At 39.9% G+C, this 27,984-nt stretch overlaps 1 protein-coding gene, 1 long non-coding RNA gene and 16 other non-coding genes across 22 annotated transcripts; all 18 read left to right on the forward strand.

Annotated features, from left to right (window-relative positions):
• The first annotated feature begins 931 nt into the window (after positions 1-931).
• Positions 932-26,138, forward strand: adck5 (aarF domain containing kinase 5). The gene is made up of 15 exons (XM_022216166.2): positions 932-1,085; positions 2,135-2,226; positions 2,319-2,468; positions 5,175-5,250; positions 7,235-7,435; positions 7,520-7,660; positions 8,219-8,332; positions 8,423-8,554; positions 8,649-8,732; positions 8,831-8,912; positions 10,314-10,392; positions 10,474-10,565; positions 10,774-11,026; positions 25,573-25,689; positions 25,781-26,138. The coding sequence occupies exons 1-15, from the start codon at positions 1,062-1,064 to the stop codon at positions 25,881-25,883; spliced, it is 1,740 nt and encodes a 579-aa protein (XP_022071858.1). The 5' UTR covers positions 932-1,061; the 3' UTR covers positions 25,884-26,138.
• Positions 13,130-13,202, forward strand: trnaf-gaa (transfer RNA phenylalanine (anticodon GAA)). Its single transcript has one exon. It is a non-coding gene; the product is annotated as a tRNA-Phe (tRNA).
• LOC127536153 (uncharacterized) lies at positions 13,251-25,561 on the forward strand. 5 transcript variants are annotated; one of them, XR_007945143.1, is made up of 4 exons: positions 13,251-15,880; positions 17,448-21,016; positions 23,632-24,459; positions 25,244-25,561. It is a non-coding gene; the product is annotated as an uncharacterized LOC127536153 (long non-coding RNA). The 5 variants fall into 5 exon arrangements; XR_007945142.1 differs by lacking the exon at positions 25,244-25,561 and having other exon boundaries at positions 13,489-15,880; positions 17,448-18,235; positions 19,021-21,016; positions 23,632-24,475; XR_007945144.1 differs by lacking the exon at positions 23,632-24,459 and having other exon boundaries at positions 17,448-20,583; positions 24,765-25,561.
• Positions 13,928-14,000, forward strand: trnaf-gaa (transfer RNA phenylalanine (anticodon GAA)). The gene has a single exon. It is a non-coding gene; the product is annotated as a tRNA-Phe (tRNA).
• On the forward strand, positions 14,707-14,779 carry trnaf-gaa (transfer RNA phenylalanine (anticodon GAA)). Its single transcript has one exon. It is a non-coding gene; the product is annotated as a tRNA-Phe (tRNA).
• On the forward strand, positions 15,492-15,564 carry trnaf-gaa (transfer RNA phenylalanine (anticodon GAA)). Its single transcript has one exon. It is a non-coding gene; the product is annotated as a tRNA-Phe (tRNA).
• On the forward strand, positions 16,277-16,349 carry trnaf-gaa (transfer RNA phenylalanine (anticodon GAA)). Its single transcript has one exon. It is a non-coding gene; the product is annotated as a tRNA-Phe (tRNA).
• trnaf-gaa (transfer RNA phenylalanine (anticodon GAA)) lies at positions 17,062-17,134 on the forward strand. The gene has a single exon. It is a non-coding gene; the product is annotated as a tRNA-Phe (tRNA).
• Positions 17,844-17,916, forward strand: trnaf-gaa (transfer RNA phenylalanine (anticodon GAA)). Its single transcript has one exon. It is a non-coding gene; the product is annotated as a tRNA-Phe (tRNA).
• trnaf-gaa (transfer RNA phenylalanine (anticodon GAA)) lies at positions 18,191-18,263 on the forward strand. Its single transcript has one exon. It is a non-coding gene; the product is annotated as a tRNA-Phe (tRNA).
• Positions 18,624-18,696, forward strand: trnaf-gaa (transfer RNA phenylalanine (anticodon GAA)). Its single transcript has one exon. It is a non-coding gene; the product is annotated as a tRNA-Phe (tRNA).
• trnaf-gaa (transfer RNA phenylalanine (anticodon GAA)) lies at positions 19,409-19,481 on the forward strand. The gene has a single exon. It is a non-coding gene; the product is annotated as a tRNA-Phe (tRNA).
• Positions 19,761-19,833, forward strand: trnaf-gaa (transfer RNA phenylalanine (anticodon GAA)). Its single transcript has one exon. It is a non-coding gene; the product is annotated as a tRNA-Phe (tRNA).
• trnaf-gaa (transfer RNA phenylalanine (anticodon GAA)) lies at positions 20,194-20,266 on the forward strand. Its single transcript has one exon. It is a non-coding gene; the product is annotated as a tRNA-Phe (tRNA).
• trnaf-gaa (transfer RNA phenylalanine (anticodon GAA)) lies at positions 20,539-20,611 on the forward strand. Its single transcript has one exon. It is a non-coding gene; the product is annotated as a tRNA-Phe (tRNA).
• trnaf-gaa (transfer RNA phenylalanine (anticodon GAA)) lies at positions 20,972-21,044 on the forward strand. The gene has a single exon. It is a non-coding gene; the product is annotated as a tRNA-Phe (tRNA).
• Positions 23,587-23,659, forward strand: trnaf-gaa (transfer RNA phenylalanine (anticodon GAA)). The gene has a single exon. It is a non-coding gene; the product is annotated as a tRNA-Phe (tRNA).
• Positions 25,153-25,225, forward strand: trnaf-gaa (transfer RNA phenylalanine (anticodon GAA)). Its single transcript has one exon. It is a non-coding gene; the product is annotated as a tRNA-Phe (tRNA).
• Positions 26,139-27,984: the final 1,846 nt, after the last annotated feature.

The following is a 27,984-nucleotide window of genomic DNA, read 5'->3' on the forward strand; positions in this document are numbered from 1 at the left end:
AAATAAAGAAATAAATAGAGAAATAAAAACAAAGACTTTCAATAACACTCCTCCCTTTATTTAAAGGAAGAAACTGAAATTATATTATATATAGATTCAGTGAAGTCAGTTTATGGATGAACCTTGCTATGTGCAAGTTTTATTTCTCATCTCAAGCTTTTATTTTTGGGATATTTTGTTTGAGGACTATTTGGGTGAACTTCTCTTCTGCATCTGTTCTCTTGAATTGTTTAAAAAGTAGGTCACACACATCATCATTTAATAAAATAATTATTAGAAATTTTAAAAAATATGTATAGATAAACCAATCTAATTTCTACAAGGAGCGAAAACTTGACAACCCTGCTATAGTTTAGTGGTTCTCAAATGATTTGATCACAAGGCACAACACCAACAAACAACTTACAGTTCAAAAATTTACTTGTAACCTTACTTTCATAGCACCGTAACACAACATCATTTTTTACTGGAGGGTGCTTTAAATGTACTATGTTCTAAGTCTTGACTCAACTTTTTTTATCTTCTTATATTGCATGGTTATAATTATTATTACTTATTTATCTGTTTTAATTTGCTATCATTATTTGTATATTTCGACATTTCTTTTATTGTAAAACATGTTTTATCCTTGTTTTTTGAAAAGTGCTACATGAAAAATAATTTTATAATTGTACTGTCAACGTTTCAAGTATGTAATCACACCAAATCAGTAAATTGATGTAATACTCTGAAGAACTGTTAATTCTTTTGTTTCGATGCTACAATCCAGGCTTGCAATGTTTATAGAAAATAGACGTACAGAAAAGTAAAGCTGTCAAAGGTTATTTTTTTCGAATGATCATCTTTGAAGCGAAAACAGGAGTAGAAGGGGGTTTATTATCTCGCCTTGCCCTGCTTACTCTTTGGCTAGCCAACAACATAGACAGCCAATAGTAGTCATGCTAGTAGTGACCGATTGACTGAGGGGGAGCTGCAGAGTGTTGACGACTTGCTGAATAGGAAAGACCATTTGGACATTAATTCATCGCGGTGTACAGAGCTGTTTCATTAACCGGTGAAGTATGACCGGGGAGACCTTCAGAGTGGTAAATAAACCATATCTCTGTATCATTTTTGCTCGGTTCGATAGGAGCGTTGGCTAAAGTTAGCTGATAGCTAACTGTAATTAGCTGCTCATGTTAGCAACTGGACCTGTCACTCGGGTTATTTACCATTCAGAAGAGTGCATGTGTGTGTGTTGGCAAGGTTACAAAGCTGTATGTGAGGGATATTCAGCAACGAACTAGTTCTCCTCACTGATTGAAATGTTTTTGGTGATGGGCTGCAGTCCCATGCTTCTCAGAGTCGCAGTGACACCCAGCTTGTTTGATATTATAGTGCTGAGGTCAGTGACTTCCCTGCTATCTGTAAAGCAGTTTGTCAGAGACTCTGACCCTCACGTCCGAGCAGGAAACAAAAACAAGAAAGTATCCCTGTTGGTTTTATTGGCCTTGATCTTACCCCACACTCCTCCTTTTAAACTTCCCAATCCACACTCTGGTGTTTGTACTCAAAACACACTGTCTGAGCCTGTCCTATAAATCAACCTTAATATAAAGCAGACCTTTAATGATAAGGGGCTGCTCGGAGTTAACAATTCACTTGTACAGAGTGTAGTTTTCTATCCACATTCCACCTTAGTCTGGTAAAAAGTCAGGCAACATTTGTATTGCAAAGGTACAAGGCAGTGGAACAATGGTGTGATATAATTTCTTATTTTGTCTTTGGCTTCAAGTGATTGTTTTTAGTCAATAAAATTAGTTAATTATGTTCTTGGCTAATAAATTGTTGTTTTGGGTTATAAATTCTTCAAAATTGGTGAAAAATGTCCGTGTTTCCCAAAGCCCAAGATGACATCCTCAAATGTCTTGTTTTGTCCACGACCCAGAAATAGTTAGTTTACTGTCTTAGAGGAGGAAAGAGACCAGAAAATATTCACACTTAAGAAGTTGGAATCAAAGAATGTAGAGTTTTTATTCCCAATAAACTACACAAACCATTTTCCTAATGGTAACCGATTAATTTAATTGCCGACTAACTGATGAGTCATTGCTGTTCTGGTTCTCACGCAGTGCTTTTCATTTCCTTTCTTTAGTTAAGATTATGCCGGCATCACCTGTCCCTGCTCCGAAGATATCCACAGACCGGCTTATCAGTCCCAACACGCAGGTCCTTCAGTTCACTCAGGTACCAAACAAACCAGGCCATTCTCACACATCAAATCCTTTCCATGATGAAGCTGCCGTCTCGATGAAGGGAGCTGCGTTCGTTTCTTTCAGGGAAGGTAAGCGCAGAGGGCTGTTATGGAAGACACTGGTTGGCCTCTCTGTTGGCGTACCTGTGGCGGTGGGTGTCCAGTACGCTCTATCAAACCCTAAAGAGAGGAGGAAGATGAGGATCGTGACTGAAGGATTTGGCCGGTTCTGCAGGTTTGTCTTTATCTTGATCTGCCATATCAAAACTGGACTGACAGCACTGGTTTCAGGATCAGTTTCTCAGAGCATTCCTCATGGATGTATATTGTTGAAGAAATTTCCCTCTTAGTCCTTTGACGTTTTTCTGTAGTGGGGTGTTTATTGGCATTCCTGGTTACGGTTGGCTTACCAGCACAGAGCGTGAATCTGTGAAGGTAAGCTGACCCAGAACATTTGTAAAGTACACAATTTATAGGGATGGTTAGAGAGTGGAGAGGGCGCCGTATATAAAGACAAGGGTTGAAAAGTGGTTAATTTGCATATGGTTGCTCATCAGAAACAGAAGGTTAGACAACAAAGAACAAAAGGTAGTTGAAGCAAGGCATCTGGCAGACAGGTGCAAATAGCAAAGGTGCGACAACAGAAGGTAAGAGGGAGTCTGGCAGATAGTAACAAAAGAGTTGTGGATATCAGTGAGCAGTGGAATGAAGGAGTGACACTAGAAGGTATCTCTAGCTAGTTTCGAATAATAGAATAAAATAGAAACATTTTATTAATTTGGTTGCTAGATGAGAAAGTGCACAGTTCCCACCACCATAAAAATGTGCAGAAAATATAAAATATGTAAAATGCAAAATGTCCCGTGTAGAGAACGTATGACTGTTAAAGTGTTTAGACATTAACTTCATCAAAATTCTTTTGGCACTGATTTTAGACGCACACAAAGACAAGTACGACATGTTCTGCACACTGTCTGCTGTTTTTGCTCATGGGTACACAGCACTGGAAGCGTAAAAGGGCTGACTGAAGGCCAACAAAAAGCAGAGGGTGTGATGATTAATACGATGATTACACTCTCATCTCGTGATATGAATGGTCTCATGGCTGTGAGTCATACAGATGTAGCTCAACGAATAAATGTTTCTGTTTGGATGGGGCCGGAGTATGAACACCAAGCCTGCAGCCAGAGGTGGAGGATGTGGGGTTTTTGTTTTTTCTTTTGTACGGCTACCTAGTACAATATTTATCAAAGCAAATATAAGTAGTTCAGTAAAGAAGCTTGTATGAATGCATTCTACTGTATCCCTCAGTTTAAATTGTGACAGTGTTTTAAAATGGGCATTTCAACAGTAACACGAGTGGTCATTTGTCCTTGACTGAATGAAGGTAAACACGGTGGTCACTCTAGAATCAGAGGCTGTAGATTTGAAAACATAAGTGTCCTGCTGCTTTCAGTCTGCTGGGATTTACTGAGCTGAAAGGGAAATTGTTCACACGGTAGTTGTGGACAACAGGAGAATCCCCCACATTCATTCAGTTATGCTCAGGAACGTTAGCCACTGGCTTTAGAGACTGGGAGGTTTTATGCTACTCCAGAGAAGGACAGACTTTGTTTGCCATTTAATTTATGTGAAGTTGAGAATGAGGTTCATTTTATGTTTTACTGTCCTGTATACGAAGATATCAGGGAGGTCCCTTTCAGTAAGATGTCCTCTGTTGATTTTTATTTCTTCCGGTTGGATAATCATGAAAAACTTGAGTTGTGTTTAAGAAGGGGAACCTTTTTATGGCAGGATTTCCTGGGATAGAAAACAACAGATTTTGTTTGAGGACTGAGCAGCAGAATAATGTGTGTTTGGGATGTATTGGTGCAGTGCTAGTGTATTGGTGTCTTGAAAACCCATGAGGGTTGGGCACACTTGTGTGCATGACACGGAAGTAAAGAAATCAATCAATCATAGATAAATTCATACTGGGGTTTTTTTCATAGTAAAAGAAAATTTCAAGGTCAGGAAGATGTCAAATGGTCAGAGTGTTTGTTGTGCTAGGTGTGATGTGGACATTTGTTGTATTCACAAAGAGCTGAGACGGTTCTTATATTGATGAATATGTCATTAAAACCTTAAACCAGTCATCAGTAAATTTAATGTGACGACTACAATGGATGGATAGAAGTGACATTCACTAGATGAGCGTAAATGTTATGTAACGTATTACAATTAAAAGTGGAATTTCAGATTCTGCAGAAGTTTTTTTTTTTTTTTTAACTATTTTGCATATTTAGTCAGCATGTCCCAAATTTACCGTCCCCTCATTCTCACTGTCCCTTTTCCAGTTAGCCAGCTGCTAACAGAGGTTGCAGTCTTCACCAAGACTTGAGGACTTTTCACCGAATTAGCAGCTGCTAACAGAAGCTTGACTTCCAGGCGGCCACCACTCAGTGGCTATGGAATCTGCGGAACACACAAAACAAAGCGGCATCGGGGTGAGCTGGTCGCACCTAAGCCCAGCCGCCTCAACTGAGAGTTTGGTTGCAGGATCTGTCCTTTCCAGGTGTGATGGTTGCTACGACTGGGTGGTTGAAGGTGGAGGGAACTGGGTGGTGAAACTGCTTGATTTCTACTAGCCAAAAATGCCACTTTGACTCTCTCTGTCAATACCTTAGTGTTCCAAAACAAAGGTACCTACAATATTCATGCACTAAATAACTAATACACAGGGGAAACAGGAATAAAAGAAGTATTCACTTACAGAATCATCAGCTTTACAGGAGAATATATCTAATTGCATACATTTCTGGGAATTATTTCAGAAAAACACTTTTGATGTGACCCCCATTTCCTAGAAAATACTATGAATCATTCACATTTCTTGCTAGTGGCTGCGTTAAACCTTTTGAACCTTCATTCAAACCAGTGAGCATCTTATATGTGCCCTCAGATCCGTCTCTGTTGGAATCTTCATCTCTATGGATTACTGGTGGACAACCAATGTGGCTCTTCGTGGAGTCGATGAGGTAAATTCCATGTAGTCAGACTGGGTCAAGGTAGATTTGGCCGTTGCTGTCACACTCCTGAATGTGACAGCTGGCCTGATTATGACGCAACTCATCATTGTTCATGAGCACTTCAGAATGGCTTAAATTCAGCTAATGTGATGTTTAGATTAAAGATTCACTTTTGTTCAAAAGTTTGGGGTCACTTAGAAATGTCCTTATTAAAGCCTTTTTATCAATGAAGATAGCATTAAATGAATCAGAAATACAGTCTAGACATTCTTATTGTTGTAAATGATGATTCTCGCTGGAAATGTCTGATTTTTATCAGCACCACCATTTCCAGCAACCATCACTCCTGTGTTCTAATGCTACATTTTGTTAGCTAATGGTGTTGAAAGGCTAATTGATGATTAGAAAACCCTTGTGCAATGATGTTAGCACATGAGTAAAAGTGAGTTTTCATGGAAGACATGAAATTGCCTGAGTGACCCCAAACGTTTCAACAGTAGTGTATTTTTGTAACAAACACTAAAATGTCTTTTTAAATTTGGTAAAATGTTGTGTGGCCTAGGTATTTTGGCAGTAATGTTTAGTTGAGTTTTTAGTTGTTTTTTTAACCTTCTGGCAGGTTTGTTTTTTGCAAAGTGTAAAAAAAAATTACACTATTTATCTGAGCCAGAAACTGTAAAAACAGAATAATTTTCAACTTCATGACCGTCCTTGAACGAATAATGTGCTTATTGTGTGACATATTTCATTAAAAAAAATCCACCAAAACTCAGTTGGGACTATTAGGCAGAACTGCAGGCTGCGGTTACACAGAGCAGTAAGAAGACGAGCATGGAAACAAATCAGAGAGATTGAGAATAGAACAAAGCATACTTAATCAAGAAAATCATTGGAGCATGACTCACAAATAGAACACCAAGAACAGAGTTGATGCTGAGTACTGGAAAAAAAAATAAAGGCCAAGGTTTGTACAGGCTGTGGAAGGGTTAGTGAAATATCTACAGAATGTGGAGGCAGCATTTTCTCCAGCATTGCTAACAGTTGGGGGCACTTGGAAACAGGTGTTACTCAGAAACCTGGCTTGGGATTCAGAGTGTTCGACCATAAATGTGGCTGATGTGATCTAGAAAAAAAGCTGTTTTAACATCCAATGTGGGCAAAGCTAGATTTTTACTTCTTTCAGCATTTTCAAAACACGAGAGAAGTGCAAGTGATGATTTTCAGGCTTGTCAATAAAGTTATTACTTTACTGAGCCTGCAGAATGCCTGAGCATATCCATTAGTTACCCTTAGATGCATAAGTAGGTCAAAATTGATCTGGTAAGGTTGTTTTCTTGCAATATCTTTGCAATTAAAAGTTGTTATCATTTCATATTCCAGCTATTTGTCAAAAAAACACATTTTGATATCATTCTATTTAAATTTTTAAGTTCCCTTTTGCACTTTAAAGAAATTAGAATATTTGTATTACTACCCCAAGCTCTTTATCACTGATGATATCATACAAGAGGTGGTGCACAAACTTGGAGGGACAGAGAGCAGCAGCAGCTGGAGGAAAAGAGTGAAAAAATGTCAACAAAATGGATGTTGACATTCTTCCGTGGCTGTTCTGTGTAAAATTCTTCTCTTTCAATTATCAAATATTCAAAATCCATAAAAAATGAAAAATAAGCATCTATAAAAACATTGTTCTGTGATCTAAAATATAATTCAAACAATAGTGCAAAAGTATTATTCTTAACTAAAATGTCAAAAATGGTATAAAAGACAGTGATTCTTATGCGAGTCCATTTTGACTCAAGCAAAAAGAGCGTCGGGTCCAATCACTCATGTATCTCAGGGTTAAAATAAGCTCCACATTTAGTCTCAGTTTCACCAGTGATATTTGAGCTATTTGTTGATTTACAACAAAGAAGATTAGCTTTCCTGTGAGTTACTGTAGGTGTTTGTACTGTTTGGATAATCATGTCTTACGTCTGTCCTCCCCTACCAGAGCAGCCCATCCTACGTGACTGAGATGTCGGCCTGCCACCAGAGGGCAGCAGAGTGCATGGTGGAGGGAGCTATAAGGAACGGCGGACTATACATCAAACTCGGCCAAGGTCTGTGTGCCTTCAACCACCTGCTGCCCCCCGAGTACATCCGCACCCTGCAAGTCCTGGAAGACAAAGCCTTGAACAGGAAGTACAAAGAGGTGAGAACTGCAGCGCAAACAAAGCACTCGGCTCAGTAGAAGACAGCCGGAAATTTCTCAGGACTGTGTTTGTGTCTGCAACAGGTGGATGCACTCTTTGAAGAAGACTTCGACAAATCTCCAGAGCAGCTTTTTAAAACGTTCGACTATGAACCAATAGCTGCTGCCAGCCTGGCTCAGGTTCATAAGGCAGAACTGTTTGACGGGACTCCTGTCGCTGTGAAGGTAAGCACCGATTCTGAGATCAAAGTCAACATTTTGTCTACTTGTTTCTTATTTTAGCATTACCAGCCTTTCAGTAGAGTGGATTTCTAAAAGCCCTTCAAAAGTTTGGGGTCACCCAGGCAATTTCATGTTCTCCATGGAAACACACTTTTCTAATTGCACAAAGATTTTCTAATCATCAATCAGCCTTTCAACACCATTAGCTAACACAATGTAGCATTAGAACACAGGAGTGATGGTTGCTGGAAATGTTCCTCTGTACCCCTATGGAGATATTCCATTAAAAATCAGCTGTTTCCAGCTAGAATAGTCATTTAGCACATTAACAATGTCTGGACTGTATTTCTGATTCATTTTATGTTATCGTTGTTGAAAAAAATCCTTTTCTTTCAAAAATAAGGACATTTTTAAGTGACCCCAAACTTTTGAACAGTAGCGTATATGAGAAGAAGGTCCGATTATGAATTCGATTTGTTGGTATCCACGGTCATTTTAGGGTGTGCACAGTCCGTAATGTTCATAATAATTCATTAAAAAGTCAAATTGTGGTTCCCACAGGTGCAGTACATTGATCTCAGGGATCGCTTTGATGGTGATATCAGAACACTGGAGATCCTGTTGGACATAATTAAGTTTATGCACCCCACATTTGGATTCCGATGGGTCCTAAAGGTCAGGAAATGCTCATATTTCTTAGTTGTTTTACTCTATATGTCCAAGACAAAGCTTTTTCTCATACCGCTGTTCTTCTCATTTCTGTAGGACTTGAAGGGTACACTGGCTCAGGAGCTGGACTTTGAGAATGAAGGCAGGAATTCGGAGAGATGCGCTGAGGAGCTAAAACATTTTAAATTTGTTGTTGTGCCCAAAGTCTTCTGGGACCAAACAAGCAAGGTGAGGTTGTTAGCTGAAGTACAAAAACGACCGCATTTTAATACTGTCCTCATTTATTGATCTGTGTCGTTTTACTTTTTCTCTCCATTCAAAGAGAGTGCTGACAGCAGAGTTTTGTAGCGGCTGTAAAATCAACAACGTGGAAGAAATTAAACGACAGAGAATAAATCTGAAAGATGTGAGTTGATGTACTCTGTGTAGCAGATGGTACTTGGAATACAGCATCGTCATAAAACTGCCATTGAAATACCAAATCAAATATTCGCTTGTTTTCAGGTTGCAGATAAACTGATCAGAACATTTGCTGAGCAAATCTTCTACACTGGTTTTATCCATGCAGACCCTCATCCTGGAAATGGTGGGTACATAAGTGGATACGTGTTCATGAAGAAGAATGTTCTTCATCATGTTACGCATCAATTACATGTACAGTTGTGAACAAAAGTTTACTTCGACGTGTAGAGACAGTGTGTATCATGGCGGTCTTGAGTTTTCAGTGACTCCTACAGCTCTCCATTTTCTGCGATGGAATGACTTGAGCGTCTGTCACAAAAAACAATCTAGCGTTTTGGTTCTTTCATGAATTTGAGCAAAACAAATGAATTACTCCGCCAAAGAGCGCAGCAGAGTTATGTGACAATCAGTATACGTTTCTCCGTCTGTTTATCTGTCTGTCTGTCTGTTAGCAACATTACTCAAAAACGGATTAACGGATTAGGATGAAATTTTCAGGGAAGGTCAGAAATGACACAAGGACCAAGTAATTAGATTTTGGATCCATAGTCTGGATCGATGGATTTGTTAAGATTTCTGTATCATTGCGAGATAGCATCACTGTAACTATGACTACAAGTGAACACTACGTCAGCTGCCTGCTGATGATCACATAGCATACACATGCATAACACATGCCTGTGCTCAGTGCAACATCATTTTGTTTGTGGGTACATCTATATTAAATGGCCACATTCTATGGTGCTGTGATTTCTGCCACCAGTTTTTTCAAGATTTCATCCATCGGAAAAAATACGACTGAACAGCTTTGGCAGAGTACTGCGCTGTCTGAGTGCTTTTCTTGTTTATTATAGATTTTCTGAGAATATGAGTAAATCAAATTTGAAATCAATTTTCTATTGTTTTGAAACCGATTCTGTCACTTTGCAGGGTGGGACTTACTCTATCCTTATTACTGCAATATTACAACTTGCTGTAGTGTAGTCTGGAGTTGTTTTACAGCGTTTGAACAGTTATAGGAGAGCTGGTGTGTTTGAGCAGCCAAGGAGCGCTGACTACTCATTTCATTTACTACTTCTGTAAACGCTGCCACTCAGTACATGTTGCAGATAAGGAAACATAATCTAATACCTTTTATTTGAAGGGATCTTGATCAACAATGTTTGTTTTGTATATGTTTGAAAATGAATCAGTTTGTGAAACTCACAAAGTCATCATCATCATAATTACTACTAAGTGATTCACATGGCAGCAAAATAGAAGTCTTCAAATCATCAGAATTTTAAAAATTGATAAAAACACAAAGTTGTACATTGTGTATGAAAACCACCAGTGTGTTCGAAAAGAGTTTTAAAAATCCTTGAAAGAAGTGCAACACAGTTCAAGAGAATCTTTTGTGTTTTCAACATCTGGCTGCTCATCTTTAGTCTACAGTCATAGTGTTTGATGCCAGATGTTTATAGATCTAAGGTCTGCTATGAGATTGACGGTTTCAGTCCTCCTCATGCATGTTCTGTGTTTCCAGTTCTGGTGAGGCGGGGTCCCGACAACAAGGCTGAGTTGGTGCTTTTGGACCATGGCTTGTATGAATACCTCAGTGAACAGTAAGAGCTGCACGAGATGCTGTAGTACTAAATACTCTGACAATATTTACTATCAGTTCTGACTGTGACCTCTGACCTCAGGGATAGAGAGTCCCTCTGTAAACTGTGGAGGTCCATCGTGCTGAGAGATGAGCAGGAAATGAAGATGCATTCCAAAGCACTCGGGGTCAAAGGTGAGGAAACATTATTTTAAAATTTAGCAGGACAGTAAATGTGATGTGTAAGAAATTGATATGTTGGTATTCAATCCAGTATGAGAATATTGTTGCCCTCCAGTTTTAGTGATTACAAAAAAGTTTTGCAAAACTATACAACGCCTATTTGCCTTTGCTGCTGCGCATTATTGCACTACTTACATTTCTTTTCTGATTTGCTGTGCAGAGTATTTCCTCTTCTGCGAGATGCTGCTGCAACGACCCATCAACATGCGCAGCTTTGGCCTGTCCAACATCCTCAGCAAAGAGGAGACTGCCTATATGCGTCAAATGGCCATCCACCGGTTTGAAAGCATCATGCAGGTGCTAAAAGCCATGCCACGGCCCATGCTGCTGGTCTTCAGGAACATCAACACGGTCCGGAGCATCAACATCACACTGGGAGCACCGGTGGACCGCTACTTTGTCATGGCCAAGAGGTTGGTGCCACCACTACTGTTGCCATGGTCACCATGTGCTGAGAGGGATACAGGGTATGGGCAAGTCAGCCCTCCCATAGCACATGATCAGAGTACAAACTTCAAGGGCCTAAATCATGAAGCAAGTTCAACTTGAACAGAATTATCATCTAAAAGTCATTGTTCAGAATGTGGTCTGGATTAGATGTGGATATTCAGCTGGAAAAACTGGAAACAAAAGTTTAATCTGAATGTTGTGTACAGTAATAATAATAATGGATTAGATTTATATAGTGCTTTTCTAAGGGACTCAAAATACAATGAATCCATTATTCATTCACTCACACATTCTCACTCTGATGTTGGTAAACTACATTTGTAGCCACAGCTGCCTCAGGCAGACTGACAGAAGTGTGGCTGCCAATCCGTGCCAACGGTAGCTCCGACCACCACCAACATTCATACACCAGTGTGAGTAGCCACACTGGAGGCAAGGTGGGTAGGAGAGAGCGTAGTCCCTGGGTTTGGTCCCTGGTGACGCTCTGCCAGGCCTCTACTGCTACTGTCTTGACTTCCCGCTTGTTCTTGGAGCATTTTCCCTTGTGTTCTGTCTTCAGCAAGTAAAATGCAGCTCAGTGGATTCAGGTCAGGTGATTGACTTGGTCATTGCCCAACAATCCACTTCTTTGCCTTAAAAACTCATTGGTTGCTTTCTCAGTATGCTTCAGGTCATTGTCTATCTAAACTCTGAATCATTATAAATGAAATATGCTATTTGTCGACAGATGTTGACCAATTTAGAGAGTGATGGAAGGGTTTCCTACTTTCTTCTATGTCTTCTCCAAAGTCTTGTATACCCTTTGTCTTTGCCTCTCTGAATTGGCTCTGAATAGAATTGTTGAGCATTCAATATCTCGTGCACTGAGCAGCTCATCCGTTTTACTTCAAAAACAAACATGCACTTTGCAAACTGACCTCACACACAGAACTCGAAAGCTCCAAAGGGAATACAGCTTAACTTGCAGATCAATGAGTTCTGAAGCATTTGGCTGAATATGGGCAGATTATATTGGCTGAAACACTTCAGAATTCATGCTGTTGCCTTTTTTAGCAGTCACATCATCAATAATTATAATAGTAGGGAGGTTAAGTGACTTTTGACTTCAAATCATGATGCAAAGGTCCCCTTTGGTATGGAAGTACCTTAGGGTCATACAAGTAAATTTATCCTAAGACACAAGTAAGATCACCCTTTGGTGGCCATTTTTAAAATGGCCGCCAAATTGTCTGTCTGTGCAACGCCAGAGAATGGTCTGACTCCTCTGTATTTCTTTAAACCAATCACAGTCATCTTAGTTGGAGTTTTAAAAATGGCCACCAAAGCATGATCTCACGTGTGTCTTAGGATAAATTTATTTGTACAACTCTAAGGTACTTCCATACCAAAGGGGACCTTTGCATCATGACTTGAAGTTAAAAGCCTATTTTTTGGGCTGAACCTCCCTACTAATCTTGGACTTCATCAGTGGTTCTAGATTCGCATAACTACTATATAGAATGGTCTGACTGCACCTCATCATTGTTCTGCTTCTTTGTTATGTTTATGCTGATTTTATTCCTTGTTTTTTTTTTAAATAAAGATAACACTGACTTTTTGCACATCTTGGCCTCCATACCAGTTGTTTTTCAGGGCTGAAATTGCTCAGTTGGGAGAGCATTAGATTGAAGCTCTAAAGGTCCCTGGTTCAATCTTGGGTTTTGGCAGGAAGGAAGAGTTTTAGGAACAGGACGTCTTCAGTAAACAATGCTAGAACTAAATGTTCATCTAAAAATTTGTGGGTTTTCAACAGCTGTTCTGTCTGTGCAATGCTAGAGAATGGTCTGACTTTTCTGTATTTCTTTAAACCAATCACAGTCATCTTAGTTGGAGTTTAGCCCAGGATGTATTGATGGTGTCCCTGAAATATAGTGACATAGAATTGTTTTGGTGGGATGTTTTCCTGGTGGCTAGCATCTCTTAGCTCTGTTGGCATTTGATCCGTCTTAATGGAATTTGAAATCAAAGTTTTTTAAATGTTGCTCTATTTTTTGCCCCTCTTGGCCTCTGTAGTCATGATTGTTCAGGCTGAAATAGCTCAGTTGGGAGAGCGTTAGACTGAAGATCTAAAGGTCCCTGGTTCGATCCTGGGTTTCAGCAGAGTTTTAGGAACACAAGGTTGTCACACTACACCTGAAAACTGTTGTCTCATTAGCTAACAATGCTAAAGCTAAAGACACTCTGCCTAAGCATGAGAATCTAAAGTTCAATCTTGGACTTCATCAGTGGTTCGAGATTCGCATAACTACTGTATAGAATGGTCTGACTGCACCTCATCATTGTTCTGCTTCTTGTTATGTTTATGCTGATTTTATTCCTTGTTTTTTTTTTAAAATAAAGATAACACTGACTTTTTGCACATCTTGGCCTCCATACCAGTTGTTTTTCAGGGCTGGAAATTGCTCAGTTGGGAGAGCATTAGACTGAAGCTCTAAAGGTCCCTGGTTCAATCTTGGGTTTTGGCAGGAAGGAAGAGTTTTAGGAACAGGACGTCTTCAGTAAACAATGCTAGAACTAAATGTTCATCTAAAAATTTGTGGGTTTTCAACAGCTGTTCTGTCTGTGCAGTGCTAGAGAATGGTCTGACTTTTCTGTATTTCTTTAAACCAATCACAGTCATCTTAGTTGGAGTTTAGCCCAGGATGTATTGATGGTGTCCCTGAAATATAGTGACATAGAATTGTTTTGGTGGGATGTTTTCCTGGTGGCTAGCATCTCTTAGCTCTGTTGGCATTTGATCCGTCTTAATGGAATTTGAAATCAAAGTTTTTTAAATGTTGCTCTATTTTTTGCCCCTCTTGGCCTCTGTAGTCATGATTGTTCAGGCTGAAATAGCTCAGTTGGGAGAGCGTTAGACTGAAGATCTAAAGGTCCCTGGTTCGATCCCGGGTTTCAGCAGAGTTTTAGGAACACAAGGTTGTCACACTACACCTGAAAACTGTTGTCTCATTAGCTAACAATGCTAAAGCTAACGACACTCTGCCTGAGCATGAGAATCTAAAGTTCAATCTTGGACTTCATCAGTGGTTCGAGATTCGCATAACTACTGTATAGAATGGTCTGACTGCACCTCATCTTTGTTATGCTGATTTTATTCCTTGTTTTTTTTTTAAAATAAAGATAACACTGACTTTTTGCACATCTTGGCCTCCATACCAGTTGTTTTTCAGGGCTGGAATTGCTCAGTTGGGAGAGCATTAGACTGAAGGTCTAAAGGTCTCTTATTCAATCTTGGGTTTTGGCAGGAAGGAAGAGTTTTAGGAACAGGACGTCTTCAGTAAACAATGCTAGAACTAAATGTTCATCTAAAAATTTGTGGGTTTTCAACAGCTGTTCTGTCTGTGCAATGCTAGAGAATGGTCTGACTTTTCTGTATTTCTTTAAACCAATCACAGTCATCTTAGTTGGAGTTTAGCCCAGGATGTATTGATGGTGTCCCTGAAATATAGTGACATAGAATTGTTTTGGTGGGATGTTTTCCTGGTGGCTAGCATCTCTTAGCTCTGTTGGCATTTGGTCCGTCTTAATGGAATTTGAAATCAAAGTTTTTTAAATGTTGCTCTATTTTTTGCCCCTCTTGGCCTCCGTAATCATGATTCTTCAGGCTGAAATAGCTCAGCTGGGAGAGCGTTAGACTGAAGATCTAAAGGTCCCTGGTTCGATCCCGGGTTTCAGCAGAGTTTTAGGAACACAAGGTTGTCACAGTACACCTGAAAACTGTTGTCTCATTAGCTAACAATGCTAAAGCTAACGACACTCTGCCTGAGCATGAGAATCTAAAGTTCAATCTTGGACTTCATCAGTGGTTCGAGATTCGCATAACTACTGTATAGAATGGTCTGACTGCACCTCATCTTTGTTATGCTTATGCTGATTTTATTCCTTGTTTTTTTTTTAAAATAAAGATAACACTGACTTTTTGCACATCTTGGCCTCCATACCAGTTGTTTTTCAGGGCTGGAATTGCTCAGTTGGGAGAGCATTAGACTGAAGGTCTAAAGGTCTCTTATTCAATCTTGGGTTTTGGCAGGAAGGAAGAGTTTTAGGAACAGGACGTCTTCAGTAAACAATGCTAGAACTAAATGTTCATCTAAAAATTTGTGGGTTTTCAACAGCTGTTCTGTCTGTGCAATGCTAGAGAATGGTCTGACTTTTCTGTATTTCTTTAAACCAATCACAGTCATCTTAGTTGGAGTTTAGCCCAGGATGTATTGATGGTGTCCCTGAAATATAGTGACATAGAATTGTTTTGGTGGGATGTTTTCCTGGTGGCTAGCATCTCTTAGCTCTGTTGGCATTTGGTCCGTCTTAATGGAATTTGAAATCAAAGTTTTTTAAATGTTGCTCTATTTTTTGCCCCTCTTGGCCTCCGTAATCATGATTCTTCAGGCTGAAATAGCTCAGCTGGGAGAGCGTTAGACTGAAGATCTAAAGGTCCCTGGTTCGATCCCGGGTTTCAGCAGAGTTTTAGGAACACAAGGTTGTCACAGTACACCTGAAAACTGTTGTCTCATTAGCTAACAATGCTAAAGCTAACGACACTCTGCCTGAGCATGAGAATCTAAAGTTCAATCTTGGACTTCATCAGTGGTTCGAGATTCGCATAACTACTGTATAGAATGGTCTGACTGCACCTCATCTTTGTTATGCTTATGCTGATTTTATTCCTTGTTTTTTTTTTAAAATAAAGATAACACTGACTTTTTGCACATCTTGGCCTCCATACCAGTTGTTTTTCAGGGCTGGAATTGCTCAGTTGGGAGAGCATTAGACTGAAGGTCTAAAGGTCTCTTATTCAATCTTGGGTTTTGGCAGGAAGGAAGAGTTTTAGGAACAGGACGTCTTCAGTAAACAATGCTAGAACTAAATGTTCATCTAAAAATTTGTGGGTTTTCAACAGCTGTTCTGTCTGTGCAATGCTAGAGAATGGTCTGACTTTTCTGTATTTCTTTAAACCAATCACAGTCATCTTAGTTGGAGTTTAGCCCAGGATGTATTGATGGTGTCCCTGAAATATAGTGACATAGAATTGTTTTGGTGGGATGTTTTCCTGGTGGCTAGCATCTCTTAGCTCTGTTGGCATTTGATCCGTCTTAATGGAATTTGAAATCAAAGTTTTTTAAATGTTGCTCTATTTTTTGCCCCTCTTGGCCTCTGTAGTCATGATTGTTCAGGCTGAAATAGCTCAGTTGGGAGAGCGTTAGACTGAAGATCTAAAGGTCCCTGGTTCGATCCCGGGTTTCAGCAGAGTTTTAGGAACACAAGGTTGTCACACTACACCTGAAAACTGTTGTCTCATTAGCTAACAATGCTAAAGCTAACGACACTCTGCCTGAGCATGAGAATCTAAAGTTCAATCTTGGACTTCATCAGTGGTTCGAGATTCGCATAACTACTGTATAGAATGGTCTGACTGCACCTCATCTTTGTTATGCTTATGCTGATTTTATTCCTTGTTTTTTTTTTAAAATAAAGATAACACTGACTTTTTGCACATCTTGGCCTCCATACCAGTTGTTTTTCAGGGCTGGAATTGCTCAGTTGGGAGAGCATTAGACTGAAGCTCTAAAGGTCTCTTATTCAATCTTGGGTTTTGGCAGGAAGGAAGAGTTTTAGGAACAGGACGTCTTCAGTAAACAATGCTAGAACTAAATGTTCATCTAAAAATTTGTGGGTTTTCAACAGCTGTTCTGTCTGTGCAATGCTAGAGAATGGTCTGACTTTTCTGTATTTCTTTAAACCAATCACAGTCATCTTAGTTGGAGTTTAGCCCAGGATGTATTGATGGTGTCCCTGAAATATAGTGACATAGAATTGTTTTGGTGGGATGTTTTCCTGGTGGCTAGCATCTCTTAGCTCTGTTGGCATTTGATCCGTCTTAATGGAATTTGAAATCAAAGTTTTTTAAATGTTGCTCTATTTTTTGCCCCTCTTGGCCTCTGTAGTCATGATTGTTCAGGCTGAAATAGCTCAGTTGGGAGAGCGTTAGACTGAAGATCTAAAGGTCCCTGGTTCGATCCCGGGTTTCAGCAGAGTTTTAGGAACACAAGGTTGTCACAGTACACCTGAAAACTGTTGTCTCATTAGCTAACAATGCTAAAGCTAGCGACACTCTGCCTGAGCATGAGAATCTAAAGTTCAATCTTGGACTTCATCAGTGGTTCGAGATTCGCATAACTACTGTATAGAATGGTCTGACTGCACCTCATCTTTGTTATGTTATGCTGATTTTATTCCTTGTTTTTTTTTTAAATAAAGATAACACTGACTTTTTGCACATCTTGGCCTCCATACCAGTTGTTTTTCAGGGCTGAATTGCTCAGTTGGGAGAGCATTAGACTGAAGCTCTAAAGGTCTCTTATTCAATCTTGGGTTTTGGCAGGAAGGAAGAGTTTTAGGAACAGGACGTCTTCAGTAAACAATGCTAGAACTAAATGTTCATCTAAAAATTTGTGGGTTTTCAACAGCTGTTCTGTCTGTGCAATGCTAGAGAATGGTCTGACTTTTCTGTATTTCTTTAAACCAATCACAGTCATCTTAGTTGGAGTTTAGCCCAGGATGTATTGATGGTGTCCCTGAAATATAGTGACATAGAATTGTTTTGGTGGGATGTTTTCCTGGTGGCTAGCATCTCTTAGCTCTGTTGGCATTTGGTCCGTCTTAATGGAATTTGAAATCAAAGTTTTTTAAATGTTGCTCTATTTTTTGCCCCTCTTGGCCTCCGTAATCATGATTCTTCAGGCTGAAATAGCTCAGCTGGGAGAGCGTTAGACTGAAGATCTAAAGGTCCCTGGTTCGATCCCGGGTTTCAGCAGAGTTTTAGGAACACAAGGTTGTCACAGTACACCTGAAAACTGTTGTCTCATTAGCTAACAATGCTAAAGCTAACGACACTCTCCCTGAGCATGAGAATCTAAAGTTCAATCTTGGACTTCATCAGTGGTTCGAGATTCGCATAACTACTGTATAGAATGGTCTGACTGCACCTCATCTTTGTTATGCTGATTTTATTCCTTGTTTTTTTTTTTAAAATAAAGATAACACTGACTTTTTGCACATCTTGGCCTCCATACCAGTTGTTTTTCAGGGCTGGAATTGCTCAGTTGGGAGAGCATTAGACTGAAGCTCTAAAGGTCCCTGGTTCAATCTTGGGTTTTGGCAGGAAGGAAGAGTTTTAGGAACAGGACGTCTTCAGTAAACAATGCTAGAACTAAATGTTCATCTAAAAATTTGTGGGTTTTCAACAGCTGTTCTGTCTGTGCAGTGCTAGAGAATGGTCTGACTTTTCTGTATTTCTTTAAACCAATCACAGTCATCTTAGTTGGAGTTTAGCCCAGGATGTATTGATGGTGTCCCTGAAATATAGTGACATAGAATTGTTTTGGTGGGATGTTTTCCTGGTGGCTAGCATCTCTTAGCTCTGTTGGCATTTGATCCGTCTTAATGGAATTTGAAATCAAAGTTTTTTAAATGTTGCTCTATTTTTTGCCCCTCTTGGCCTCTGTAGTCATGATTGTTCAGGCTGAAATAGCTCAGTTGGGAGAGCGTTAGACTGAAGATCTAAAGGTCCCTGGTTCGATCCCGGGTTTCAGCAGAGTTTTAGGAACACAAGGTTGTCACACTACACCTGAAAACTGTTGTCTCATTAGCTAACAATGCTAAAGCTAACGACACTCTGCCTGAGCATGAGAATCTAAAGTTCAATCTTGGACTTCATCAGTGGTTCGAGATTCGCATAACTACTGTATAGAATGGTCTGACTGCACCTCATCTTTGTTATGCTTATGCTGATTTTATTCCTTGTTTTTTTTTTAAAATAAAGATAACACTGACTTTTTGCACATCTTGGCCTCCATACCAGTTGTTTTTCAGGGCTGGAATTGCTCAGTTGGGAGAGCATTAGACTGAAGGTCTAAAGGTCTCTTATTCAATCTTGGGTTTTGGCAGGAAGGAAGAGTTTTAGGAACAGGACGTCTTCAGTAAACAATGCTAGAACTAAATGTTCATCTAAAAATTTGTGGGTTTTCAACAGCTGTTCTGTCTGTGCAATGCTAGAGAATGGTCTGACTTTTCTGTATTTCTTTAAACCAATCACAGTCATCTTAGTTGGAGTTTAGCCCAGGATGTATTGATGGTGTCCCTGAAATATAGTGACATAGAATTGTTTTGGTGGGATGTTTTCCTGGTGGCTAGCATCTCTTAGCTCTGTTGGCATTTGGTCCGTCTTAATGGAATTTGAAATCAAAGTTTTTTAAATGTTGCTCTATTTTTTGCCCCTCTTGGCCTCCGTAATCATGATTCTTCAGGCTGAAATAGCTCAGCTGGGAGAGCGTTAGACTGAAGATCTAAAGGTCCCTGGTTCGATCCCGGGTTTCAGCAGAGTTTTAGGAACACAAGGTTGTCACAGTACACCTGAAAACTGTTGTCTCATTAGCTAACAATGCTAAAGCTAACGACACTCTCCCTGAGCATGAGAATCTAAAGTTCAATCTTGGACTTCATCAGTGGTTCGAGATTCGCATAACTACTGTATAGAATGGTCTGACTGCACCTCATCTTTGTTATGCTTATGCTGATTTTATTCCTTGTTTTTTTTTTTAAATAAAGATAACACTGACTTTTTGCACATCTTGGCCTCCATACCAGTTGTTTTTCAGGGCTGAAATTGCTCAGTTGGGAGAGCATTAGACTGAAGCTCTAAAGGTCCCTGGTTCAATCTTGGGTTTTGGCAGGAAGGAAGAGTTTTAGGAACAGGACGTCTTCAGTAAACAATGCTAGAACTAAATGTTCATCTAAAAATTTGTGGGTTTTCAACAGCTGTTCTGTCTGTGCAATGCTAGAGAATGGTCTGACTTTTCTGTATTTCTTTAAACCAATCACAGTCATCTTAGTTGGAGTTTAGCCCAGGATGTATTGATGGTGTCCCTGAAATATAGTGACATAGAATTGTTTTGGTGGGATGTTTTCCTGGTGGCTAGCATCTCTTAGCTCTGTTGGCATTTGATCCGTCTTAATGGAATTTGAAATCAAAGTTTTTTAAATGTTGCTCTATTTTTTGCCCCTCTTGGCCTCTGTAGTCATGATTGTTCAGGCTGAAATAGCTCAGTTGGGAGAGCGTTAGACTGAAGATCTAAAGGTCCCTGGTTCGATCCCGGGTTTCAGCAGAGTTTTAGGAACACAAGGTTGTCACAGTACATCTGAAAACTGTTGTCTCATTAGCTAACAATGCTAAAGCTAGCAACACTCTGCCTGAGCATGAGAATCTAAAGTTCAATCTTGGACTTCATCAGTGGTTTGAGATTCGCATAACTACTGTATAGAATGGTCTGACTGCACCTCATCTTTGTTATGCTGATTTTATTCCTTGTTTTTTTTTTAAATAAAGATAACACTGACTTTTTGCACATCTTGGCCTCCATACCAGTTGTTTTTCAGGGCTGAAATTGCTCAGTTGGGAGAGCATTAGACTGAAGCTCTAAAGGTCCCTGGTTCAATCTTGGGTTTTGGCAGGAAGGAAGAGTTTTAGGAACAGGACGTCTTCAGTAAACAATGCTAGAACTAAATGTTCATCTAAAAATTTGTGGGTTTTCAACAGCTGTTCTGTCTGTGCAATGCTAGAGAATGGTCTGACTTTTCTGTATTTCTTTAAACCAATCACAGTCATCTTAGTTGGAGTTCAGCCCAGGATGTATTGATGGTGTCCCTGAAATATAGTGACATAGAATTGTTTTGGTGGGATGTTTTCCTGGAGGCTAGCATCTCTTAGCTCTGTTGGCATTTGGTCCGTCTTAATGGAATTTGAAATCAAAGTTTTTTAAATGTTGCACTATGTTTTGCCCCTCTTGGCCTCCGTAATCATGATTCTTCAGGCTGAAATAGCTCAGTTGGGAGAGCGTTAGACTGAAGATCTAAAGGTCCCTGGTTCAATCCCGGGTTTCAGCAGAGTTTTAGGAACACAAGGTTGTCACAGTACACCTGAAAACTGTTGTCTCATTAGCTAACAATGCTAAAGCTAGCAACACTCTGCCTGAGCATGAGAATCTAAAGTTCAATCTTGGACTTCATCAGTGGTTCGAGATTCGCATAACTACTGTATAGAATGGTCTGACTGCACCTCATCTTTGTTATGCTTATGCTGATTTTATTCCTTGTTTTTTTTTTAAATAAAGATAACACTGACTTTTTGCACATCTTGGCCTCCATTGTCAAGTGGGGCCTAGTTATTTGAGATCTCAGGAGCAACCACCACCTAAATACAAGCTTTAAGCAGACCAATGAAAAGTTAAAATGAGAAACTATATAAGTTAACCACATGATTATGCTTATGCTTGATGCAAGAATGATTTTAATAGGCTGATATATATTCTGAAAATGATGATTGCTATAGAAGAGAATGATTTAAAATAAGTTATTTGATCATGCTAAGAAAAATGATTTAAAGAAGTGATTCAGTGTAACAAAGTGAGTTTTGAATGGAAGTAATCTGTGCTGTTCTGAGCTGTATGCAGACAGGATGGGAAAAGCAGAAGTCTCCTCAGAAATGAGGAACTTGGAGTTTCCACAGGTGGACAGGATGGGCTCAGGCCTACATTGTCATGACAACTGAAGTGTGTGTAACAAGTGGATGTGTTAACAGAAAAGATGGAAAGAATGATGTATGCGTGATAGGAAGAAGGTTGTGTCTTAAACCTATGAATTAATTACCTGGGCGTACCTACTAGTTAGAATTGTGTGTAGAAATGTGTATGTGCTAAGCTGAAGTCGAACTAGGGTATAAAACCCAGAGACACAGACACTGAATTGGGAGTTCTCCCCTGGAGGGGGGAGATGCTGCTCGCCGGAGCTGCCGGGGAGCATCGCCAGAGTTCTGAAGAATCTTCACCGGACCCTTTTGCCCAAGAGACGTGAAGACAACGCGGGACTTAGGCTCCAGAGATCGCTGAGAACATCGTTGGAAGCAAAGTCTTTTTCTGACTTTGTTCAACAAGCGAAGACCACACTCTGCTGAAAGGAGAGTCCTGAGAGGTCTACAGTTGTCCAAAGAGATGAAGAGAGGCAAGCACCCATGGCATCCAGAGAGGCACAGGAGGCAGCAGCAGAGGGCTGCTCCACTCCAGGGGCTGGAAGACCCAGTGACCCACCACAGCCTGATGAGACGGGGGCTTTCCACCACCACCATCCGACTGAGAAGACAGCTGAGACGCCGGCACTTGTGTTCCAGCTGCTACTAAAGATAACTGCCAGACCAACGATTGGCTATCGGGACCTTTCCACTCCCCCTGCCTATGAAGAACACCCTCTGCCCACAAAGAAGACTTCGTACCGAGTCTGCTGGTCCACGGAGGAGTTCAACTAGACACAGGTGAAGACCGGGCGTGGCAGCTAAGGCCTGGCTGTCCGTCCTCTCTCCTAAATTTACTAATTAGAGAAGATTCTTAGGTACGCTCAGCTTAGTTTAATTTAGTTAAGTTAGAAATAATCAGAAATAATTAAATTGTTTAATCATGAATAATGCTGTGCCCCTGCTAATAATTGCTTAATAAAACGCTATATTGCATTTAAAGAGAAGTCTAATGAAATGATTATGATTCACCTATTCTGCATAGTGGTAAAAAGTTAAGTTGATTGTGTGCATTAAATCTAATGGTTCTTAAAGGTTACTTTAATCCAACTAGTTATTTAAACATTACCCCTGGGGTTAGTTATCCAAACCTCTAAAACGAACCTAGGAATATCAACAAGTGCCACAGTTTTAAGAGGAAAGCTGTCGTTAACAAACGTGTTCAATAAATCAATTCTACTACTTAGGAGGGCTGCTTAGTAAGAGAGTATTTATTGGAGTAAGCGGGGTAAGACGTTTGGAAGAAGACAGGTAGGACCTAGGCGAGTATTCCTCGACACCAGCTTAATTATTCTGCTGAAACCTGTTAGGTGGAATACTAATAGGCAGATAGAATCTAACCCTTTAAACGGAGAGCTGGTCCTGATTTAACCTGAGGCAAGGGTTAAAGAAGGCTATACTGAACGACACCATACCAGTTGTTTTTCAGGGCTGAAATTGCTCAGTTGGGAGAGCATTAGACTGAAGCTCTAAAGGTCTCTTATTCAATCTTGGGTTTTGGCAGGAAGGAAGAGTTTTAGGAACAGGACGTCTTCAGTAAACAATGCTAGAACTAAATGTTCATCTAAAAATTTGTGGGTTTTCAACAGCTGTTCTGTCTGTGCAATGCTAGAGAATGGTCTGACTTTTCTGTATTTCTTTAAACCAATCACAGTCATCTTAGTTGGAGTTTAGCCCAGGATGTATTGATGGTGTCCCTGAAATATAGTGACATAGAATTGTTTTGGTGGGATGTTTTCCTGGTGGCTAGCATCTCTTAGCTCTGTTGGCATTTGGTCCGTCTTAATGGAATTTGAAATCAAAGTTTTTTAAATGTTGCTCTATTTTTTGCCCCTCTTGGCCTCCGTAATCATGATTCTTCAGGCTGAAATAGCTCAGCTGGGAGAGCGTTAGACTGAAGATCTGAAGGTCCCTGGTTCGATCCCGGGTTTCAGCAGAGTTTTAGGAACACAAGGTTGTCACAGTACAACTGAAAACTGTTGTCTCATTAGCTAACAATGCTAAAGCTAACGACACTCTGCCTGAGCATGAGAATCTAAAGTTCAATCTTGGACTTCATCAGTGGTTCGAGATTCGCATAACTACTGTATAGAATGGTCTGACTGCACCTCATCATTGTTCTGCTTCTTTGTTATGTTTATGCTGATTTTATTACTTGTTTTTTTATATAAAGATGACATTGACTTTCTGCACGTCTTGGCCTCCGTACAGGTTGTTTTTCAGGGCTGAAATTGCTCAGTTGGGAGAGCATCAGACTGAAGCTCTAAAGGTCCCTTATTCAGTCTTGGGTTTTGGCAGGAAGGAAGAGTTTTAGGAACAGGACGTCTTCAGTAAACAATGCTAGAACTAAATGTTCATCTAAAAATTTGTGGGTTTTCAACAGCTGTTCTGTCTGTGCAATGCTAGAGAATGGTCTGACTTTTCTGTATTTCTTTAAACCAATCACAGTCATCTTAGTTGGAGTTCAGCCCAGGATGTATTGATGGTGTCCCTGAAATATACTGACATAGAATTGTTTTGGTGGGATGTTTTCCTGGTGGCTAGCATCTCTTAGCTCTGTTGGCATTTGGTCCGTCTTAATGGAATTTGAAATCAAAGTTTTTTAAATGTTGCTCTATTTTTTGCCCCTCTTGGCCTCCGTAATCATGATTCTTCAGGCTGAAATAGCTCAGTTGGGAGAGCGTTAGACTGAAGATCTAAAGGTCCCGGGTTTCAGCAGAGTTTTAGGAACACAAGGTTGTCACACTACACCTGAAAACTGTTGTCTCATTAGCTAACAATGCTAAAGCTAGCGACACTCTGCCTGAGCATGAGAATCTAAAGTTCAATCTTGGACTTCATCAGTGGTTCTTGATTCGCTTAACTACTGTATAGAATGGTCTGACTGCACCTCATCTTTGTTATGCTTATGCTGATTTTATTCCTTGTTTTTTTTTAAAATAAAGATAACACTGACTTTTTGCACATCTTGGCCTCCATACCAGTTGTTTTTCAGGGCTGGAATTGCTCAGTTGGGAGAGCATTAGACTGAAGCTCTAAAGGTCTCTTATTCAATCTTGGGTTTTGGCAGGAAGGAAGAGTTTTAGGAACAGGACGTCTTCAGTAAACAATGCTAGAACTAAATGTTCATCTAAAAATTTGTGGGTTTTCAACAGCTGTTCTGTCTGTGCAATGCTAGAGAATGGTCTGACTTTTCTGTATTTCTTTAAACCAATCACAGTCATCTTAGTTGGAGTTCAGCCCAGGATGTATTGATGGTGTCCCTGAAATATACTGACATAGAATTGTTTTGGTGGGATGTTTTCCTGGTGGCTAGCATCTCTTAGCTCTGTTGGCATTTGGTCCGTCTTAATGGAATTTGAAATCAAAGTTTTTTAAATGTTGCTCTATTTTTTGCCCCTCTTGGCCTCCGTAATCATGATTCTTCAGGCTGAAATAGCTCAGTTGGGAGAGCGTTAGACTGAAGATCTAAAGGTCCCTGGTTCGATCCCGGGTTTCAGCAGAGTTTTAGGAACACAAGGTTGTCACAGTACACCTGAAAACTGTTGTCTCATTAGCTAACAATGCTAAAGCTAACGACACTCTGCCTGAGCATGAGAATCTAAAGTTCAATCTTGGACTTCATCAGTGGTTCTAGATTCGCATAACTACTGTATAGAATGGTCTGACTGCACCTCATCATTGTTCTGCTTCTTTGTTATGTTTATGCTGATTTTATTACTTGCATACAAACCATTCCTGCTATGTTTGCACTGTGGGTTCAGTTAGTAAAAGTATGGTAAATGTCAACAAGTGTGTTTGAATATTAGTGTCAAGTACATGACCTGTGTATTCATTGATTTATTTAAGTGCGGTGCGAGGCTGGGGGAAGATCCAGGCAGAGAAGACAGGAATACTGCCCAGACTGTGGGTCTTCCGCTGGGTGAGGACAACATGGGAGAGCCTTAAGTTTGAAGTGGCTTTGAGGTGAGCATTCATTTAGTGCATTTCTGAAAAATATTTTCTTTTCTTTGTGATCAGAACCATCTAATATTGACGATCCAACTCTTTTCTTCAGATCAGAGATGGCAATGATGAGTCTGACGCGCGCATTCCTGAGGCTGCTGGAGTATTTGGGTCTCACATCTGTGGATGCCGACGTGTATGACTACCTGACATAGTGATCACGTGTCACACTACAGAGAAGAAGGACAAGTGAATGTAGCTCAACGGCAAGGAGCCTTTCACTGCTGCTGGTTATGGTGCTGCTTGTGTGTGCAATCTTCCCATCACCAAATCATGTTCAGTGTCAGGATGAGCGACAGCGTCCTCAACTACAGGACTGGAAGGCAGAGCAGACTTCCAGACACCAGAACATAACAGCCAATTAGAATTCTTTTAAATTATTTAACATGTAATAAAATATTCTACCTCCAGTCTTTCAGGAATTCCTCATTATTGCTTTTTGTTGGGAAAATACAGGTCAATGAATATAGAGATTCTGGGATGTTTTGCTTCCATAACTTTTCTTTCAGATGAGTTGAAAGAAAACATTAGAAATACACATTTAGCTGACACTATGCTTAGTTTACTGGACGATTCTCACAAGTTAGTGCGTATTGTATGTGATGATGCCTCATAAGGGTTCCCACACGTCCTGGAAAACCTGGAAAATGATTGAACGATTTTCCAGTCATGGAAAATGAGGAAAAAAGGTCAAATGTCCTGGAAACGGTTAACTTATCCTGGAAAAATATTTATCCTCCCCTTGTCAATGCAAACATGTTAAAAGTTAGGCACATGCATTTCTGTTGTCACCTTATCTTCTGGACAACATTGAGGCACATAATATAAATAAATAAATAAATAAATAAATAAATAAATATATATATACACATAGCTCATAAATATGAATCAAGCACTTTCGGTTTGCAGCAAGAAGACCCCCGGTTCAAATCATGAGGTGGACCTGGGATCTTTCTGCATGGAGTTTGCATGTTCTCCTCCCTGTGCATGTGTGGATTTTCTCCAGGTTCTCTGGCTTCCTCCCACAGTCCAAAGACATGCTGAGGTTAACTGAGTACTCTAAATTGCCCGTAGGTGTAAATGTGAGTGTAATTGTTTGTCTGTATCTGTAGTCCTGCGACAGACTGGCGACCTGTCCAGGGTGTCCCCTGCCTTCGCCCGAGTCAGCTGAGATAGGCTCCAGCACCCTCCGTGACCCTAGTGAGGATAAAGCGGTGTATAGAGAATGGATGGATGGATGGATTTCTGTCATTTAGTCTGGACTAAACAAATAACAGCAGCATAAATCTCAAACGTCATTGTGAGGAGTCTGGATTGAGGTTTCTCACTTGATAATGATCAAAACATGAAATTTAGGTTGGTTTAAAGGAATATTCCACCTTAAATCTTTGAATGTTGAACTAAAAGGTTGGTTTCAGGAAGTATTCCACCTACAAGGTCATCACACATCAACCTTAAAGAAACATTCCACCAAAAATCCTTGGACATGCACCTAAAATGTTGGTTTAACCGAGTATTCCATTCAAAATCCTCAAACAGACCTGAGGGGCTGGTTAAAAGCAATATTCCACCTAAAACCTCAAATATAGACCCGAAAGAGTGGTTTAGAAAAAACCCTTCAATGTGGACCAAAAAAGTTAGTATGGAGGAATATTCCATCTGAAATGTAGACCTGAGAAGTTGTTTGGAAGAATATACCATCCTAAACGTCCTTAAATGTCTACCTAAAAATGGTTTGGAAGAAAATTCCACATAAAATCCTCCAATGTAGACCTAAAAGGTGAGGTTAATGGTATATTCCACCTAAAATTCACTACTGTAGACCTTGGAGGTTGGTCTGATGGTATATTCCACCCAACATCCTTGAACACAAACTTAAAAAGTTTGTTCAAAGGAATATTCCACCAAAAACCTTCAATGTAGACCAAAAAATCTTGGTGTAAAGGAGTATTCCACCTTAAATGTAGACCTAAAGGATGGTTGGGAGTAATATTCTACTCTAAAACCTTCCAATGTAGACCTAAAAGGTTTATCCGATGGCATATTCTACCCAACAGCCTGGAACATAAAAGGTTGGTTTAATGGTATATTCCCAGAAGAACCCTTAACCGTTGGGCTTATTGGTATATTCCACACAAAATACTTGTACATATACCAAGACGTCAGTGTAAAGGAAATGTAGACCTAAAAGGATTGTTTAAAGGAATATTTAAACTATTATTTTCACTATTTAATAACCTATTATCAGTCAGAACC

This window comes from Acanthochromis polyacanthus, chromosome 11 (genome assembly GCF_021347895.1).
Source record: "Acanthochromis polyacanthus isolate Apoly-LR-REF ecotype Palm Island chromosome 11, KAUST_Apoly_ChrSc, whole genome shotgun sequence".
Taxonomy (NCBI): Eukaryota; Metazoa; Chordata; class Actinopteri; family Pomacentridae; genus Acanthochromis; species Acanthochromis polyacanthus.